At 35.6% G+C, this 18,524-nt stretch overlaps 5 gene segments (V, D, J or C); all 5 read right to left on the bottom strand.

Annotated features, from left to right (window-relative positions):
* Positions 1-183: 183 nt before the first annotated feature.
* LOC118802784 lies at positions 184-2,896 on the bottom strand. The segment is given in 3 exon segments: positions 184-518; positions 2,421-2,711; positions 2,817-2,896. Coding segments are annotated over 3 exon segments (666 nt in total).
* Positions 2,897-4,778: 1,882 nt separating this feature from the next.
* LOC118802785 lies at positions 4,779-5,322 on the bottom strand. The segment is given in 2 exon segments: positions 4,779-5,089; positions 5,283-5,322. Coding segments are annotated over 2 exon segments (351 nt in total).
* Positions 5,323-7,023: 1,701 nt separating this feature from the next.
* On the bottom strand, positions 7,024-7,528 carry LOC118802786. The segment is given in 2 exon segments: positions 7,024-7,328; positions 7,448-7,528. Coding segments are annotated over 2 exon segments (369 nt in total).
* Positions 7,529-11,910: 4,382 nt separating this feature from the next.
* Positions 11,911-12,381, bottom strand: LOC118802787. The segment is given in 2 exon segments: positions 11,911-12,218; positions 12,342-12,381. Coding segments are annotated over 2 exon segments (348 nt in total).
* Positions 12,382-16,573: 4,192 nt separating this feature from the next.
* On the bottom strand, positions 16,574-17,054 carry LOC118802788. The segment is given in 2 exon segments: positions 16,574-16,884; positions 17,015-17,054. Coding segments are annotated over 2 exon segments (351 nt in total).
* Positions 17,055-18,524: the final 1,470 nt, after the last annotated feature.

The raw sequence follows: 18,524 nt of genomic DNA on the forward strand, positions 1-18,524 counted from the left end.
CTTCATGCAATGTTGATATCCAAAGCAGGTGTGTCCAAGTTCATTCCTGGAGATCTACCACCCTGTAGAGTTTAGCTCCAAAATATCTTAATCTAAAATTCAGTTGTTCACCTCAAGATGGTGTTGTTGGTAATGAAATTCTCTGGATTTCTGCTCATTGCTAAGAGGATGTTTACAGCTCTGTCACATCTGGCCAACAGACGAGGAACTTGAGCAGGTTTTTGTATGAGTCTGTAGCCTGTTTGTGTCTTTGGCTTTCAGGCTCTTCACCTGCAGGTACAGCATGTTTTTACTGGTGTCTTTAGTGATGGAGAACTGGCCCTGTAGTGACTGGGCAAAGCTAGTGCTAGTGCCACTATCAATGTATCCAATCCACTCCAGTCCTTTTCCAGGTTTCTGACGGATCCAGTGAAACCAGCTGCCCATTGAGATACCAGACACAGAACAGGACAGAGTAACCGATTTCCCAGGTTTCTCCACCACTGACTCAGAGGAGGTCAGAGACTGTCCATAAGTATCTGGTGAAAAGAATGTTTAAATAATAAATAACATAACTATATAAGAATTACTAAACACATGTTCTCTCACTCTCAGCAGAGAGATTACAGTTTCAGTCTTAAATAAACATGGAACTTACATGAAATTATTATCATTAATATAAAATAACTCAGATTCATCTTCTTGCTGAAGCTCTGAGCCATTAAATGAAAGTGTTGTGGAAATGTTGTCTGAGACGTTGCTGATAACTGGGACAGTAAAGAACATGCAGTATATACCAGATTGTATTTGAATAGGGAGGGTCCACAACTTCAGAACGTAGTCTTAGCTTCATGTAGTTTAACATACGGATGAGTAAATATTTCAAATGTAGTAAAAAAGTACTATTTTCTGTGTCATAACACTGTCTTGTTAGTTTTGAATAAAATCAAGGCTTCTTTTTCTCAACATATTTTTAATTCAGGTATAAATCATATTTCCAGCATTGTAAAAGTTAATTTAAGTGTATGTTCAGAAAGATTGATTGATTGATTGATTAGGCTGAAATAAAAATGAGACATAAGTTAAAGTGTGAGAGAGTAGGAATTAAAGTATTTCTATTTGCATATTTACACAGCATATAAGACCGAATTGTTGTATTTAGGTATTCAGGTATTGCAATAAATGGTATGAAGTAGTTACAACACAATGAGTATAAACAGAACTAAGAATAGCAGCAGTGTTTAGAGTCTAAAGTGGGCAGTGAGAGTGTAATTGAAATGAAGCCTATGCTACTGTAACTAAAATGGTCAAACGAGAGTGATTTGGTTTTTCTTCTTCTAAATCAGTAGCGCAGCATAATCTTTCCACCAGTACAATATACAAGTTAAACTTGAAAGTGAAGGGGAAGTGGGGAAGTTCCAAGACAGAATTTTATGATGTAAACGAGTAACTTTGTGGAGATTTTAGTGGTCATTGAGTATGCAGTACATTACAGAAGGATTCTTTGACAGCCAAGATTTTCAGAAGCATCAAACATTGAATTGGGCCATTTGCATACACTATACAGATTACTGATAACTGGGACAGACTGTATTTGAATGAGGAGTGCCCACAGAGCTGGGCAGTAGTCTCAGTTTTGGGCAGATTTGCATATGGATGAGTGAACATTTCCATTTTAATAATGAAGCATTTTCTGTATTATAGCCGCATGAAATTTGCTCCTTCTACATTTACAAAAACTACATTTCTAAAAAAAATAGCCTCGAATTTTTAAAAATACAGTTTAATTTAAGTGTAAATTATATTTCTAAGATTGTAATATGTAGCTCTGCTATTCTGTATAGATTAAATAATAATGCTATTTAGACAATCTATAAACTCACAGAACTCTCTGTAATTATTAGCAGTTCCTGATAAATATGGTCACACAGTGAATATGCAACTTAAAAACTACCTACAAAACTTCTAATAAAATGTTAAGAGAAGAAAAATTCGTGTTTGATATTTTTTAACATTTAATTTGAAGTTCAGTTAACACAACATTTGAAGTTAAGCAGGTTATTTACTTTTATGAAGTTCAAAATTGAGGTGATTAGATATAAAATACTCCACTTATAAGGAATAAGAAAGTAAAATGAAATGAAAAGCAGAGGTTTTCATTACTAGAGTTTACAAAATTATGGTCAATTTATTATTTTTTTGGTGAACTATGTGTATTAAGGGTAATGGCTGCAGAATTAGCTCTTTAACTCAAAAACACTTCACTCTAATATTTAGATGTCCACATTTAGATGATGTTGTTGGTAATGAATGTCTCTGGATTTCTGCTCATTGCTAAGAGGATGTTTACAGCTCTGTCACATCTGGCCAACAGAAGATGAGCTTGAGCAGGTTTTTATACGAGTCTGTAGCCTTTTTGTATCAGTGTGACCCCGCTGCACAGTAATAAACAGCCGTGTCTTCAGCTTTCAGGCTCTTCACCTGCAGGTACAGCATGTTTTTACTGGTGTCTTTAGTGATGGAGAACTGGCCCTGTAGTGACTGGGAAAAGCCAGTGCTAGTGCCCCTATCAATGTAACCGATCCACTCCAGTCCTTTTCCAGGTTTCTGACGAATCCAGTGCATCCAGTAGTAACTCATTGAGATACCAGACACAGAACAGGACAGAGTGACCGATTTCCCAGATTTCTCCACCACTGACTCAGAGGAGGTCAATGACTGTCCATAAGAATCTGGAGAAAAGAAGATAGTTAATAACATAATGAATGCAATCATACTCTGTGAAGAGAGAATATTCTCAGTAACAGTAACAGAAAATTGAAAAATGTGGAACTTACATGAAACCAGTACCATTAATATACAATAACTTAGATTCATCTTCCTGCTGATGCTAAACAGACAGTCTGTTGAAGTATTGTCTGAGATGTTGCTGATAACTGGGACAGCCAAGAACGTGCCGTATAAACCAGACTGTATTTGAATAAGGAGTGTCTACAGAGCTGGGCAGGAGTCTCAGCTTTGAGCAGATTCACATATGTGAACATTTCCATTTTAATAATGAAATATTTTCTGTATTATAGCCGTCTTCTGAAATTTGCTCCTCCATCATTTACAAAAATAGTTTAAATCTAAATATTCAATATTAATATTTCCAAGATTGTGATGTGTGTTTAAATTAAGCAAAATGTTCATGAGTAGTATGTAGCTCTGCTGTTCTGTAGAAATTAGATTAAATAATCAAGCTATTTAAACTGTATAAATGACAGGGGAATCCAAAATTATTAGTAGTTTCTAATAAATACAGTCACACAGAAAAACTGCAACTTAAAAATAATTTAGCCTACTATTAACCTAACTTCTAATAAAATGTTAAGAGAAGGAAAAATTGTGTTTTCTATTTTTTAACTCAAATTACTTAATTCTTATTAAATTAATTAATTCTTTAATTCAATTTTATATTCAATTAATTCAAGATTTTAAGTTAAGCAGGTTATTTACTTTTTTAAGTTCAAAATTGAGGGGATTAGATAAAATATCCACTTAGAAGGAATAAGAAAGTAAAAATGAAGTGAAAAGCAGAAGTGAACTATATGTATTAAGGACAATAGCTGCAGAATGAGCTGTTTATGTCTGAATCTACACATTGCTCCATAATAGAAACTGTGCATTTGGACTTTAACTCCAGTAGAAATATACAGAACTGTTTTATGGTGTTGTTAACTCGATTTCTGCCTATCAAATTTCATTACTTGTGAATGATGCTTCATAACAGTGTTACACATGGATTAAATGTCATTCTACTTTAAGGGTCCTTAGTTCAATATAATGCCATTCTCTTCATAAAACATCATATATGATAAAATATGATGAGAGATGATACATCATCTATTAATTATTTCTTCAAACCTTTGCGTTCACCTGTATATTGGGACATTCATAATCTGAATTTCCCTAAAGAAGCCTCTGGAGGGCAGACTATGCAAAGTAACCAACAGTCAGACTCAATACTTAACAAGCAAAATTTTAATGCTTTACTCAGCAGATGCATAAAATGCAATTTGAGAAAAATATTTGCTGCAAGACTTTTACAAGATTTTATTACATTTTACTTGCATGATAAAAATAGTGGTGGTGATTATGTCTGGATATTTTATACAAGGATGGAAAAATAATAAAAAAGCAAAAAAGCAGAGTTTTCCATAAGTGGAGTTCTTAAAATAAAGGATTTAAAGCAAACTGGACTCATAACAACCACTTTCAAGACCTGGTAGGCACCAAAACTGCCCCCTATCAGATAAACAGCACTTAAAGCTTTGATATTTGAGAGAGAGGAGAAAATCAAGCTGCTTCAGATCTGAAAACATCCACAGGTGTTTCTGTCCATCCTTCCACTGTGAGAAGACGACTCAGCGCTATGGCTCTGAAAGGATGTGTAGCTGTCAAGAAGAACCTCACTGAGAAAAGGAGACGGACACATCAAACAAAGAAGCTGCTGGTGTTCTTAGAACAATGAGCCTCATTCACCAACCGTTCTTAAGTTGAAATGCCTTCTTAAAAACCATTCATGCAGTTTTCATGAACATTCTGATCTCCAGAAGTCTTTTCTTATTTGGGGTTTGTTCTTAGGTAAGAACAGAATGGACACACACTCAAGAGCACAAAGGTGTGAACAGTTTTGCAGTTTAAGAACACGTCATGAATCCGATGTGGACTGTTTCTAAAAACCTTTTTCGAGAAAAGATTCAGGAAAACATTTTGGAAGCTATACGGAGGCTATACGAGTCTGTAGCCTTTTTGTGTCAGTGTGAGTCTCGTGCACAGTAATAAACAGCCGTGTCTTCAGCTTTCAGGCTCTTCACCTGCAGGTACAGCATGTTTTTACTGGTGTCTTTAGTGATGGAGAACTGGCCCTGTAGTGACTGGGCAAAGTGAGTGCTAGTGCCAGTATCAATTTGACCAATCCACTCCAGTCCTTTCCCGGGTTTCTGACGGATCCAGCTCATGTAGTAGCTGCCCATTGAGAAACCAGACACAGAACAGGACAGAGTGACCGATTTCCCAGGTTTCTCCACCACTGACTCAGACGAGGTCAGAGACTGACCATAAGTATCTGGTGAAAAGAATGTTTAGATAGTTAATATAATGCACACACTCAAACTCTCAGAGGAGTGACTGTCCATATGTATCTAGGAAGATATTTAATAAAGTAATTGATTATTTATTATTAACTGTATGCTGTCATACTCTCAGAAGAAACAATATTCTTAAAGATAACATAAACAGTCTGAAAGTGTGGAACTTACATGGAATCAGTATCATTAATACACAATAACTTAGGTTCATCTTCCTGCTGAAGCTCTTAGCCATAAACTGAGAGTGCTGTTGAAGTGTTGTCTAAGATGTTGCTGATAACTGGGAAGCCAAGAATGTGCCATATATACCAGACTGTATTTGAATAAGGAGTGTTCACAACTTTTTGGTCTCAGCTTCAGAAAGATACACATGTAGGTGAGGAAATATTTCAATAATGAAGCATTTTCTGAATTGTTAATCAAACATAGTGATATTTGCTCCTATGTTTACAAAAACAAAATTTCTGAGTAAAAATCAAGAATTGCTTCTGTCCATATGTCATTTACATGAGGTCTGCACTATATTTCCAAGATGGTGTATTTGCAGGAAGCATAATGTTCATGATCAGTATGTAACTCTCTGGTTTGTAGAGTTTAGATTAAATAGTAATGCTATTATTTAAGTTCCATTAAAAATAGTCAATATTTACAAGTTATTAATTGTTCCAGGAGACAGTTCAGAGGATAATAGATAGTACATGATCTACTTGCAAAAAGAAGGAGAAAGCCAAAAGAAAATAAGTGAAAAAGAGGAGTTTTCAACATTAGAGTTTTATTAAAACAGACAGAGAAAGACTTGATAGACCACCAAAAATTCATCATCAGATGAACAGCACTCTTTCCTCAGATCTGAACAAATCCATGTGTTTCTGTCCATCTTTCCGCTGTGAGAAGACAACTCAGTGCTAAGAGTATGGATTTTTTTTTTTTGCCTTCTGTGTCATTTTTTGTTAAATATTTGCTTGAGACTTTTTTCCTGATGCTGAAAAATGAATAACTTTTACTTAATGTTTTGCCTGGAAATCCAATAAGCGAAGGATGGCCTTTCAGTTTCGTAACCACTGTAAAAACCAAAAAAAATAAATAAATAAATAAAAAATAAACATGACCAATTATACACAGTGTACACCTGTGGTAAATAAATAAGCCTGTCTAAATCCCCAAGGTCAGTCCATACATTCTTATTCAAACTGAGTCAGTTAATCTATGGCTGTTTTGAGAAGAGCACATCTCAGAACCTTGTGTACTGAAATACTGGGTAGAAATGATCTAAAGTTTACAAAACATACAACATATTAGATACATATAGATTAATGATTCATACATGCATTAAACAGATGTTTATTTTGCCCAAACATTATTCACAGGATAATGAGGTATTTCCAGTAACACTGTATTTGAAAGCTGTCTGAGGACTTCATAACACAAGCATGAGCATTGAATAGTGTGTTGCTAATGTAATACTTTAATATTAATGAACAGCTCATGTTAGCTACTGAAAGATGAGCTTAGATGTTATAAGCAGAAAAGACACTGTATTGACATAAACAGTCTTAAAGTGTTTCAATTTCCACTGTGATCCTCAAATATTGTTTCCATTGTATCACTTTAATGAAGTTTCATTGTCAAGTAATGGTCATTTGAAAGATTTCTCCGCCTTCGAACTTCAGTGGTAATTTTCATAATATTTTCCCACATAAATATGTATGTAAATATTCCAATATCCTTAGCAAAATATCTGAAAAATGTTGAAATGTACTTTTGTATCAAATGTTAAAGAACTTTCAGGTATTTTTGTTGAATGTCTCTGGGGTTCTGCTCATTGCTAATGGAATGTTTACAGCTTTTGTACATCTGGCCAACAGAAGAGGAGTTTGAGCAGGTTTTTATACGAGTCTGTAGCCTTTTTGTGTCAGTGTGAGTCTCGTGCACAGTAATAAACAGCCGTGTCTTCAGCTTTCAGGCTCTTCACCTGCAGGTACAGCATGTTTTTACTGGTGTCTTTAGTGATGGAGAACTGGCCCTGTAGTGACTGGGCAAAGCTAGTGCCCGTGCCACTACCAATGTAACCGATCCACTCCAGTCCTTGTCCAGGTTTCTGACGAATCCAGTGCAAATAGCTAAGAGTAAGCCCAGACACAGAACAGGACAGAGTGACCGATTTCCCAGGTTTCTCCACCACTGATTCAGAGGAGGTCAGTGACTGTCCATTAGTATCTGAAAAAAAAGGTAGTTTGATAATTAATAACATAGTTATTAATTGCATTCTAATACACTCCCAGAAGAGAGAACATTCTCAGAGATAACAGTAACAGTCTTTAAAATGTGCAACTTACATGAAATCAGTATCATCAATATACAATAACTCAGATTCATCTTCCTGCTGAAGATCTGAACCATAAATGAACAGTGATGTGGAAGTGTTGTCTGAGAAATTACTGGTAACTGGGAAGCCAAGAACATGCTTAATATACCAGACTGTGTTTGAATAAGGCGTGTCCACAACATGGAGCAGATTAAAATCTTCAGGCAGTTTAACACACGGATAAGTATATATAATATTTATTATATATACTTATATATAAGTATATATAATATTTTCATTTTAATTTCATTTTAAGTAATGAAGCATTTTTTTCTATATTATAACTCAGACATTATCATGTGACATTTATTCTTTCTATATTTACAAAAAAGAAAAAAAATAGTAAAACAAGACTTCACTCCATCACTGTTAAAATGGTCAATTAATTCAACTTAAAAATAATTGACTTCATGTGGTAACAAGCCAATCATCTAATTTTAATGACTTACAATATTGTGGAAAAAATATCCCTGCAGATTTATTTCAAAAACTGAGAGCAAATCCAGAGAAATGAATTGAAGCTATAATTAGGCAACGGGTGAAAATGTATCATTTAATTATTACATAAATGTTAAAATGTCTGTTAAATAAACATTTTCTTCTTATTTTGCTGAAGCTGAAAAATGACTAATTCATGACAAATAGCTGTTTTTTTTTAACTACCACTAAAATCTTTTAATTGAGCTCACTTTTTATCACAAAGTGTAGTTTTGCAGTGCTGTACTTCTTAAGCCTGGACTTATGTGTGTTGTGTTGGATGTGACAGCATTTGTGCGCAGACCTGTCTTTGTCTTGGCCGTCAGTCTCTGATACCAGCAACCATTTTTAAAAATATATATATATATTTGCTGAATTTTTTTGTTTTTTGTTTTTTTGAAGCCATATTCTAAACTTACAATCCAATCAATTACTTACAGTATTTGAAAATGAAAGTAATAACTCTAGAATTCTAGGCATTAATTCTGTTGTTACAAGTGACTTGTTGTTTTGGGGGTCTTTTTTTTGGCTCAGCCTCACCCTCACTTGAACCTGGACTTAACTTGGTCTGTAGTAGAGACCGCCTTGGTCGAATCCAAGACTATTGGTGCATTCCAATTGGGAGGCAACTGTCTAAGTAGGCAGGATTTTAAGGTGCTCCCGAGATGAAGGCTGCCCCATTCGGGAGGCAGCATAAAGTAGCTGCCTGCTAAGGTGCTTTATTTTGACCACCAGTTTTCTTTATTTCTGTCCTCAGAGACTTATGTTACAGAGGCAGAGAGGTACTGGCTGAGGGGCTGAGGAACAGGAGCTGTTTCAGGGAGAAAACTGTACTGAAGACTGAAAGGAGCTCACTTTTTAGCATATACAGGGGAAAACACTACGGAACCCGTGCAACTGATGTTCTCCCTGAACGATGAAAACGACTTTAACTTACAGGACGATGTAGAAGTTCAGAAATAAAATGTTTTTAAAAATAAATACCACAAATGCTTATTTTTGCCTGCTCTGCTTGTTTTGTATTGCAGATGAGAATACACAAAATAAAAAAGCATGTCAGATTAATAGATTGTGTGCAATACTTTTTTTTTAGTAATACTTTATTTGTAGATGATTAATAAGCTCTTAATAGATTGTCAGTAACACATCAGCAAAATATCAATGAAGTAACAGTAGTGAATCATCTGAATACATTGAGGTAAATATCTTGTAGATGGTCTGTTGATATATTACTTATATTAAGTAGATGTATTGTTAATATGTTACTTCCATTACGCATCCTTACCCAACTTTACCCAAATCCTAACCCTCACCCTGGCCCTGATCCTAACCCTAACCTTAACCTCAACCTAAAACTTAACCGCAACCCTCGTATGTTTTCGACATGTTACTGAGAGTCTGTTGAGTGTGTGTTTCATCTAAAAGGACCACTCAAAATAAAGTGTCACCCTTTTCTCTGAGTGCATTGTGTACAGAATTATACATAGTTTTGAACTGAAATGATTCACAAACTAGTAGTCATGACTATGTGTGTTTGTCTGGGATGCTGAGTCGAATATGTAATGTCTGATCCGACTCCTTAAATCAGCCTGTTCTTCATACACAAATTCCCACAACATTGTCAATGCAAGGAAAACAGCTCCTGCATATGATCTTATGACATATGATGGTTTTGAAGCACTGTCCCGAATGTGATGCCTGCTGAGGTTTCTTTTCAGGTAAAATGCTGCTCAAAGAGAGAGGGCAGTGAAGACAGTTGGAGGCAGTGACTATTTAGGCAGCTGCCTCCAGAATGGAACACACCATATGACTTGTCCTGATGGTACTGATAATTTAGATCATGAGTCAGTCTGGACTAGTCATTGTCTTAGACTTGATCTACATAGTCTTGACTACAGCCCTAGTGTTTTGTTATTCAGCTAGTTCTTGTTCAGCTGCTCCATCAACTCCATCACTGTGTCCCTCTCGAGCGCAGTAATAAACAGCAGTGTCCTCTGCTCTCAGACTCTTGGCCTCTAAGAACTGTGTACTTGTGGAAACGTCCTCAGTCAATATGAAGTGGCCTTTCATGGAATCTGCATATGTGGGTTCCTTGGATCGACCCGAGTCTACTCTCCCAATCCATTCCAGAGCTTTCCCTGATTTCTGCCTTATCCAGTGCATGTAGTAGCTGGTCATGTCATATCCAGAAATCTTACAGGAAATCTTCACACTTTCTCCAGGTTTCTTCACCTGAGGTGGAGACTGATCCATCCTGATCTCCTGACATGAGAAACCTTAAAAAGAGATACAGCATAGCAATAAACCATGAAACAAACAGAGTAATTCTCCATAAAGTGACGTACATGACATAATTAAGAGATGCCCTGTAAATTTAACCAGGCAATTCATCTAAATATTTTACTAAAATCAATCATTATATCACTACATAACGTGCTATAAGTAATTACTTTGTATGGACCATAAGATGAAACAAATGATGCTTGGAATCTTCATTATGAACCTAAAGCTGCCACAGTGGAGTCTAAATGCTGATGTGGCTCATACAGGTTTTGTGTAGTGAGTGATTATAAAGGGGTGGTGGAGCCTGAATTTACATATTCTTCTCTGCAGAGGCTTAGAACCAACCTATTCAAATTTTAGAAGGAGACTAATAGTTATTGTAGATTTTAAGTGTTTAAGTTTAAGGTAATACTGTGAAGCTCCTCCTTTCACTCTATTCTTCTCACTTAGTTTATCTTGTATACACAGTAAGGTAGTGATCATATTATATATTGTATATGTGTCTGTTACAGATGTTGAGCAAAACTCTGTTCCCTTTTTTTTTTTAATGTGTTCTTATCTTTGAATTGTCTGCCCTCTAGAGGCCTCAACATGAAAGGGTGACACAGTTGTCAGTAAGTAGCCCCTCACACACACTCACATACCCACACACCACCTTGGGAAGCCACACCCACATACTAACTCACACAAGGATCAAACTCATCATTAAAGGATCATCCTTAGAACATAAAATACTTTGAACAGAACAGTTTTCTATCGGTGAAACTTTTAGAAATCCCTTTAAAATTCATTATTCATACGGCTTACAATCAATACAAAATTAGGTAGACTATGTCAATACATATATATCCCATTAAAATAAAAAAAAAACAGATCATTGCTTAAAATACTGACTAGCATCAAACAGATGTTTAGATTTGACTAATATTTAAAAGTGATATTTGATTATGTTTTATTGAACTTTAGAAGAGCAGAGCAGTTATGTTGACTTATCTGCATTTTATTCAATTTACTGCAATAGTAACTATCTACCAATAAATATTATATTTTTCTGTAATGCTAATCCAGGTGGATTATGAAAACACACACACACACACACACACACACACACACACACACACACACACACACATATATATGTTGTTCTCCCTGCAAGCCACAATTTGCTGTACAGTCACCATCCTGTCTAATTTGTCCAGCTTTATCTTGTGTATATAACACACAGCAATATCAAGGCGTTCTTGTGTCATGGTACAGAGCCATGTTTTCAGTCTCCGAAGACCAATGAATCTTCATTCAGTGTCAGCTGAGGAGGGCAAAGGGTGCACATATCAAATACTAATAACTTATCAACTTCTGATAGTATATTTATTTGTCACTCTTCACATAATTCATTTTTTGACCAAACAGGTGATCACAAGATAATTAAGTATTTTCTAAAATTATGTTGAATATTAATTATCCCACACAGCAGGTGTGACCAAGTACATTCCTGGAGATCTACAACTCAGAGAGTTTAGCTCCAACACACCTGATTCTAATACTCAGATCTTCACATCTAGATGGTGTTGTTGTTTCTGCTCATTGCTAAGAGGATGTTTACAGCTCTGTCACATCTGGCCAACAGAAGATGAGCTTGAGCAGGTTTTTATACAAGTCTGCAGCGTTTTTGTGTCAACGTGACAGTGCACAGTAATAAACAGCCGTGTCTTCAGCTTTCAGGCTCTTCACCTGCAGGTACAGCATGTTTTTACTGGTGTCTTTAGTGATGGAGAACTGGCCCTGTAGTGACTGGGCAAATCTAGTGCTAGTGCCACTATCAATGCGACCAATCCACTCCAGTCCTTGTCCAGGTTTCTGACGAATCCAGTGCATGTGCCGGTAACTCATTGAGAAACCAGACACAGAACAGGACAGAGTGACTGATCTCCCAGGTTTCTCCACCACTGACTCAGAGGAGGTCAGTCCTTGTCCATAAGTATCTGAAAAAAAGATTAGACAGTAAATGATATGATTGATTGAGAATGATTAACTCCATGAAATTATACTCTTAGAGGAGAGAATATTCTAGATAACAGCAACAGTCTGAAAAATGTGGAACTTACATGAAACTAGTACCATAAAAGCACAATAACTTAGATTCATCTTCCTGTTGAAGCTCTGAACTGTAAATGGAGAATGTTGTGGATAACTGGGATAGTGAACAGTGTACTGTATATAATAGACTGTATTTGAATAGGGAGTGTCCACAATTTAGACCAGATTAAAGCCTTAGCTTCAGGCAGTCAAACACATAGATGAATGAATATTTCCGTTTTAGTAATGAAGCATTTTTCTGTACTATAACTCACTGTCATGTGATATGTACCCTTTCTATGGTTAAAAAAAACAAAAAAAAAAACATTTTTTTCCGTAAACAAACTTCTTTATCTCTACCATTGTAAAATTAGTGAATCAGTTAACTTAAAAAATGACTTCTTCTGGTAACAACCCACTTAGCTTGTTTTACTGCAGTCAAATATGTGTGAAAAAAACTGAAAGCAAGTCTGCTGAAAAGAGACAAAAGCAAAAGGTGAACATCTGTATTTATATTTAGTTGTTGAGGCTTATTTGTAGTTTTGTGTTAAATATAAAGTTTTCTGCTTGTTTTGACTGGCACTAATTTTTATAACTTGATGTAGATTTGTGTGAGTTTTGTAGTGTTTTACTTCTCCAGCCTGAACGTGAGACATTATATCTAATATCTCACACTCAAATGCGTTCATGCTCAGACTTGTCTTGCTCTTGGCCATCAACTACCTAACAAAATGCCTCCATTAAACAGATAGAAAATACCAAGACATTTGGGCTGGACGTAGTTAAAATTTAAGGTTGCACTTGAAATGGTTTCATTTTTGGGGGGTCTTTATCTTGACTCAGTCTCACTCTCATTGGTGCTTTTCTAACTTGTTCTGTAGTAGAGACAGGAGTGTAGCTAGAACTTTCAGAAAGGGGTGGCCAGATGCGTCAGAGAGATTTTATTGGAGTGAAATACTGATAGGAAAAAAAAAAACAAAATAAAATTGTGTGACTATATTAAAATGACACAAAAACAATATGCAATTTTTCCCCTTGTAACTAATTCTGTCTAAATCTCTTGATCATCAACTGAAGTAATTTGTAAACATTCAATGCATAACATGTTCTTGAAAACGTGTTGTTGCAATTACAGTTTTCTGGTGCATGGAAAAAAAAATCTTTACATTTTTGACATATTTGTTATTTCCTGACATTGAAAACATATAGAAAAAGCCCTGACTAGAATCTACAGATGAAGAATTTAAGTTAAATGCTAAGATAATTATTAATAACTTTGTAATTAATTAGTATACCTTAATATCTATGTAATTACTCTAGGATTGTTATTACTAAGTAATTAATTAGGAAATTACATAACATGGTTTAAACAAGGTAGAAAAATGAAATTAATGACTATAAAAGTCTAGAATTCAAAGCAACAATTCTGTTTTCCCATGTGAATGTATGGTTCACTTTTAAATGCCTCCTCCAAACATTTAGAAAATATCAAAAAATGTATACTCGAAGCAGTTAAAACTTAAGGTCTGCTCTAGAAAATGATTCCATTTTTTGGAGATCTTGAGCTTAGTCTGACTTACATTTGGACCTGGATTTAACTTGGTCTGTAGTAGAGACCACCATACTCGAGTCCAACACAATGACTAGTCCAGATCGAGTCAAGACTGAATTTGCACATGTCAAACTGAAGGGGTCAGACACCAAGTTCTCTTTGAGAACTTTAGCTTGATCTCTGTCCACTTTCAGTCTCAGCTCTGTCATCGTCTTGAATTTGAATTAAGTGATCTTGACTACAGCCCTAGTGTTTTGTTATTCAGCTAGTTCTTGTTCAGCTGCTCCATCAACTCCATCACTGTGTCCCTCTCGAGCGCAGTAATAAACAGCAGTGTCCTCTGCTCTCAGACTCTTGGCCTCTAAGAACTGTGTGCTTGTGGAAACGTCCTCAGTCAGTATGAAGTGGCCTTTCATGGAATCTGCATATGTGGGTTCATTAGTTGTACCCGAGTCTACATATCCAATCCATTCCAGAGCTTTCCCTGATTTCTGCCTTATCCAGTGCATGTAATGCTTCGTCATGTCATATCCAGAAATCTTACAGGAAATCTTCACATTTTCTCCAGGTTTCTTCACCTGAGGTGGAGACTGATCCATCCTGATCTCCTGACATGAGAGACCTTAACAAAAAGATACAGCATAACAATAAACAATGAAACAAAATGAACCAAACAGAGTAATTCATGCTGAAATCAACTGCATTAAAATATACCCTATAAATCTGAGTAGGCAATACATCTCAATGATATACTAAAATCAATCATTATATTACTACATAACGTGCTATAAGTAATTACTTTGTATGGACCATAAGATGAAACAAATGATGCTTGGAATCCTCATTATGAACCTAAAGCTGCCACAGTGGAGTCTAAATGCTGATATGGCTCATACAGGTTTTGTGTAGTGAGTGATTATAAAGGGGTGGTGGAGCCTGAGTTTACATATTCTTCCCTCTAGAGGCTTCAAATCAATCTATTCAAATTTTTCAAAGGAAACTAATAGTACACCAGTTGAGTGAAGGAGAAGCTCCTCGCTTTACTTCCATGCCCTGTTGTCATCACCCTGTACAGACAATAATGTATGTATGTGTCATATTTTCTGTAGCTCCATATCTATTGCAAATATTTCAAGAAGTTATGTTTAGGATTCTGTATGTATATAGGAATGATTGTATTGAGAAGCTCATTCTCGGTTCATATGCTGGGAGAATTCCTAGAAATAGAGTTTTATAAATCAGAGCCCAGCATTATAATGTTTAAATCATCTTACCTGATAGAGAGAGTGTTCAGTGTGATGCTTGCTCTACCATTTAAGAACCATCTCTGTTCAAAACAGTTCAAAACAGAACAGAAGGTATCAAATGCTTAGTAATAGCAACAGTTGTGTAATGGATGGTAGATCTTTTACATTTGGTTAATTTGAATCAAGCCTTCTCATTGTCTGTAAGAAAAAAACAAAAAAAACAAAAACATTTTGATTGAAATGAAGATGCCACCCAAAAACACAAATCAGCCTTTCAAAAATGCCTGGAAAAGCAAAAAAAAAGCAGTAAAGCAAAAAGGATGAGTTTTTCAGAGTTAAGGGTTATAAAGATCTACATTAGCTATTAATAGAAAGGGACCTATAATTACTATTATAACAAAACTACAATGTTCTCCTGAAAATGTGTAGTGTTTTGGAATTTTTCCCTTATAAACAGGGGCATAGCTTTCAGAATGGGTTGGTCTGGTAAGCCCCAGAGATTTTATTAGGATGGCATACTGATAGGAATGTGAATAAATAAAATAGCATGACTATTTAAATGACACAAAAATAATACATTATTTTTTCTCTCATAACTAAAATCTCTTTATCATTTCCAGACAAATAAAATATTACATCAACACAAATACTGCCGGAGGTAAACTGAAAGACAAAACTGTGTTAATGTAACATATTTTAGTCATTCATGAAAAAATGTTGTATTTGAATCAATTAAATTAATTGAAAATAAATTACCTTTTTTTCAGTGATGCCATGATGCCATATTTTCACCATAAAGCAAAAATGATGCTTCATTGATGACGGCTGACTCATTTTCACTAACTGGGTGGCCAGAAGGGTGACCATGCTTCATTCTAGGATTGCACTGGAAATCCCAGGCCACCCCTTGGCTAGGCCTCTTATAAATGCACAGTGCCCCATATCTTCTGTTTTTATGTTGATCAGATCTCTTGACCACTGAAATTTAAAAGTTTGCCTTGACTTAAAATTTAACTTATGATGTAGTTAATGATTCTAGCTGAATAAATGAGTGTGATTGTGGAGATTTTATAGGCTTTCAATAACGTATCTGTCCTGTACTAACCAAAAACCATTCACTATGAAGCTCCGCCTTGACAGCCAAAATGCAGTGCTTTTTAGAAGTAACTTCAGTCATCCTGAGGCTATTAATACACTCAACCAATCCAGTCACTTCCAAAAATTATAGTTACATGTAAAGAATTTACCAATTTCCTCCCACAGATACAACCATAATAACCAAATGCATGAGTAGACAATGGTAAATTCAGTCACCAAATACTTCTAATCAAAAATGTAGATTAAAACAGTTGTCCCTGGGGTTCTGCTCCCCACTAAAGGAGAGATGTTTACAGCTCTGTCACATCTGGCCAACAGAAGAGGAGCTTGAGCAGGTTTTTATACGAGTCTGTGGCTTTTTGTATCAGTGTGAGTCTCTCGCACAGTAATAAACAGCCGTGTCTTCAGCTTTCAGGCTCTTCACCTGCAGGTACAGCATGTTTTTACTGGTGTCTTTAGTGATGGAGAACTGGCCCTGTAGTGACTGGGCAAAGTAAGTGCCCGTGCCAGTACTAATGTAGCCAATCCACTCCAGTCCTTTCCCAGGTTTCTGATGGACCCAGTGCATCCAGTGGCTGCCCATCGAGAAACCAGACACAGAACAGGACAGAATGACTGATTTCCCAGGTTTCTCCATCACTGACTCAGAGGATGTCAGTGACTGTCCATAAGAATCTGAAAAAAAAAAAGATTAGATAATTAACATCATAATTAGTTAAGAATTATTTACTGTATGCTGTCAAACTCTCAACAGAGAGAATATTCTCAGACATAACAATAACAGTTTGAAAAAGCTGGAACTTACATGAAATTAGTACCATTAATACACAATAACTTAGAATCATCTTCCTGCTAAAGCTCTGAACTGAAAAGTGAGGAGTGTTGTCTGAAAGATCGCTGAAAACTGGGGTAGCCAAGAATGTTCCATATATACCAGACTGTATTTGAATAGGGAGTGTCCACAGCTTGGAGCAGATTAAAATCTTAGCTGAAGGCAGTTTAACTTACAGGACTGCATGATTCCATATAACATAGTATTTGGGTCATTCTACAGAAACGTCCATTTTTGTTTTCCTAGCATTTACAGATATATTACACTTGAAAACCATATTAGGGCTACTTTTTCATTTCTATTTTAAAAATAAAACAATACATTATTTTAACAATTACACCATCTTGAGCCATTAATTTAAATCAATCATATAGAATTCTAAGCACCACAGAATAGCTCGTCCTCACATATTTCCAAGATGGTGTATTTGCAGGAAGCATAATGTTCGTGATCAGTATGAAACTCTCTGGTTTGTAGAGTTTAGATTAAATAGTAATGCTATTATTTAAGTTCCATTAAAAATAGTCAATATTTACAAGTTATTAATTGTTCCAGGAGACAGTTCAGAGGATAATAGATAGTACATGATCTACTTGCAAAAAGAAGGAGAAAGCCAAAAGAAAATAAGTGAAAAAGAGGAGTTTTCAACATTAGAGTTTTATTAAAACAGACAGAGAAAGACTTGATAGACCACCAAAAATTCATCATCAGATGAACAGCACTCTTTCCTCAGATCTGAACAAATCCACAGGTGTTTCTTTCTGTCCATCTTTCCGCTGTGAGAAGACAACTCAGTGCTATGAGTATGGATTTATTTATTTATTTATTTTGCCTTCTGTGTAATTTTTTGTTAAATATTTGCTTGAGGCTTTTTTTTCCTGTTGCTGAAAAATGAATAACTTGTACTTAATGACTGTTTTGCCTAGAAATCCAATAGGTGAAGGATGGCCTTTCAGTTTCGCACTATGTAACCACTGTAAATAAAAAAAAAAAAACATGACCAATTATACACAGTGTACAACTGTCTCAGTTATAAATAAGCCTGTCTCAGTGCCCAAGGTCAGTCCATACCTTCTAATTCAAACTAAGTCAGTTAATCTCTGACTGTTTTGGGAAGGGCACATCTCAGAACCTTGTGTACTGAAATACAGGGTAGAAATGGTCTGAAGTTTACAAAAGATACAACATATTAGATAAATATAGTTTAATGATTCATACCTGCATTAAACAGTTGTTTATTTTGCCCAAACATTATTCACAGGATAATGAGGTATTTCTGGTAACACTGTATTTGAAAGCTATCTGAGGACTTCATAACACAAGCATGAGCATTGAATAGTGTGTTGCTAACGTAATACTTTAATACTAATGAACAGCTCATGCTAGCTATTGAAAGATGAGCTAAGATGTTATAAGAAGGCAAGACACTGTATTGACATAAACAGTCTTACACTAAAGTGTTTCCATTTCCATTGTGATCCTC

This window comes from Colossoma macropomum, unplaced genomic scaffold, assembly GCF_904425465.1.
Source record: "Colossoma macropomum unplaced genomic scaffold, Colossoma_macropomum, whole genome shotgun sequence".
In the NCBI taxonomy this organism is placed as follows: domain Eukaryota; kingdom Metazoa; phylum Chordata; class Actinopteri; order Characiformes; family Serrasalmidae; genus Colossoma; species Colossoma macropomum.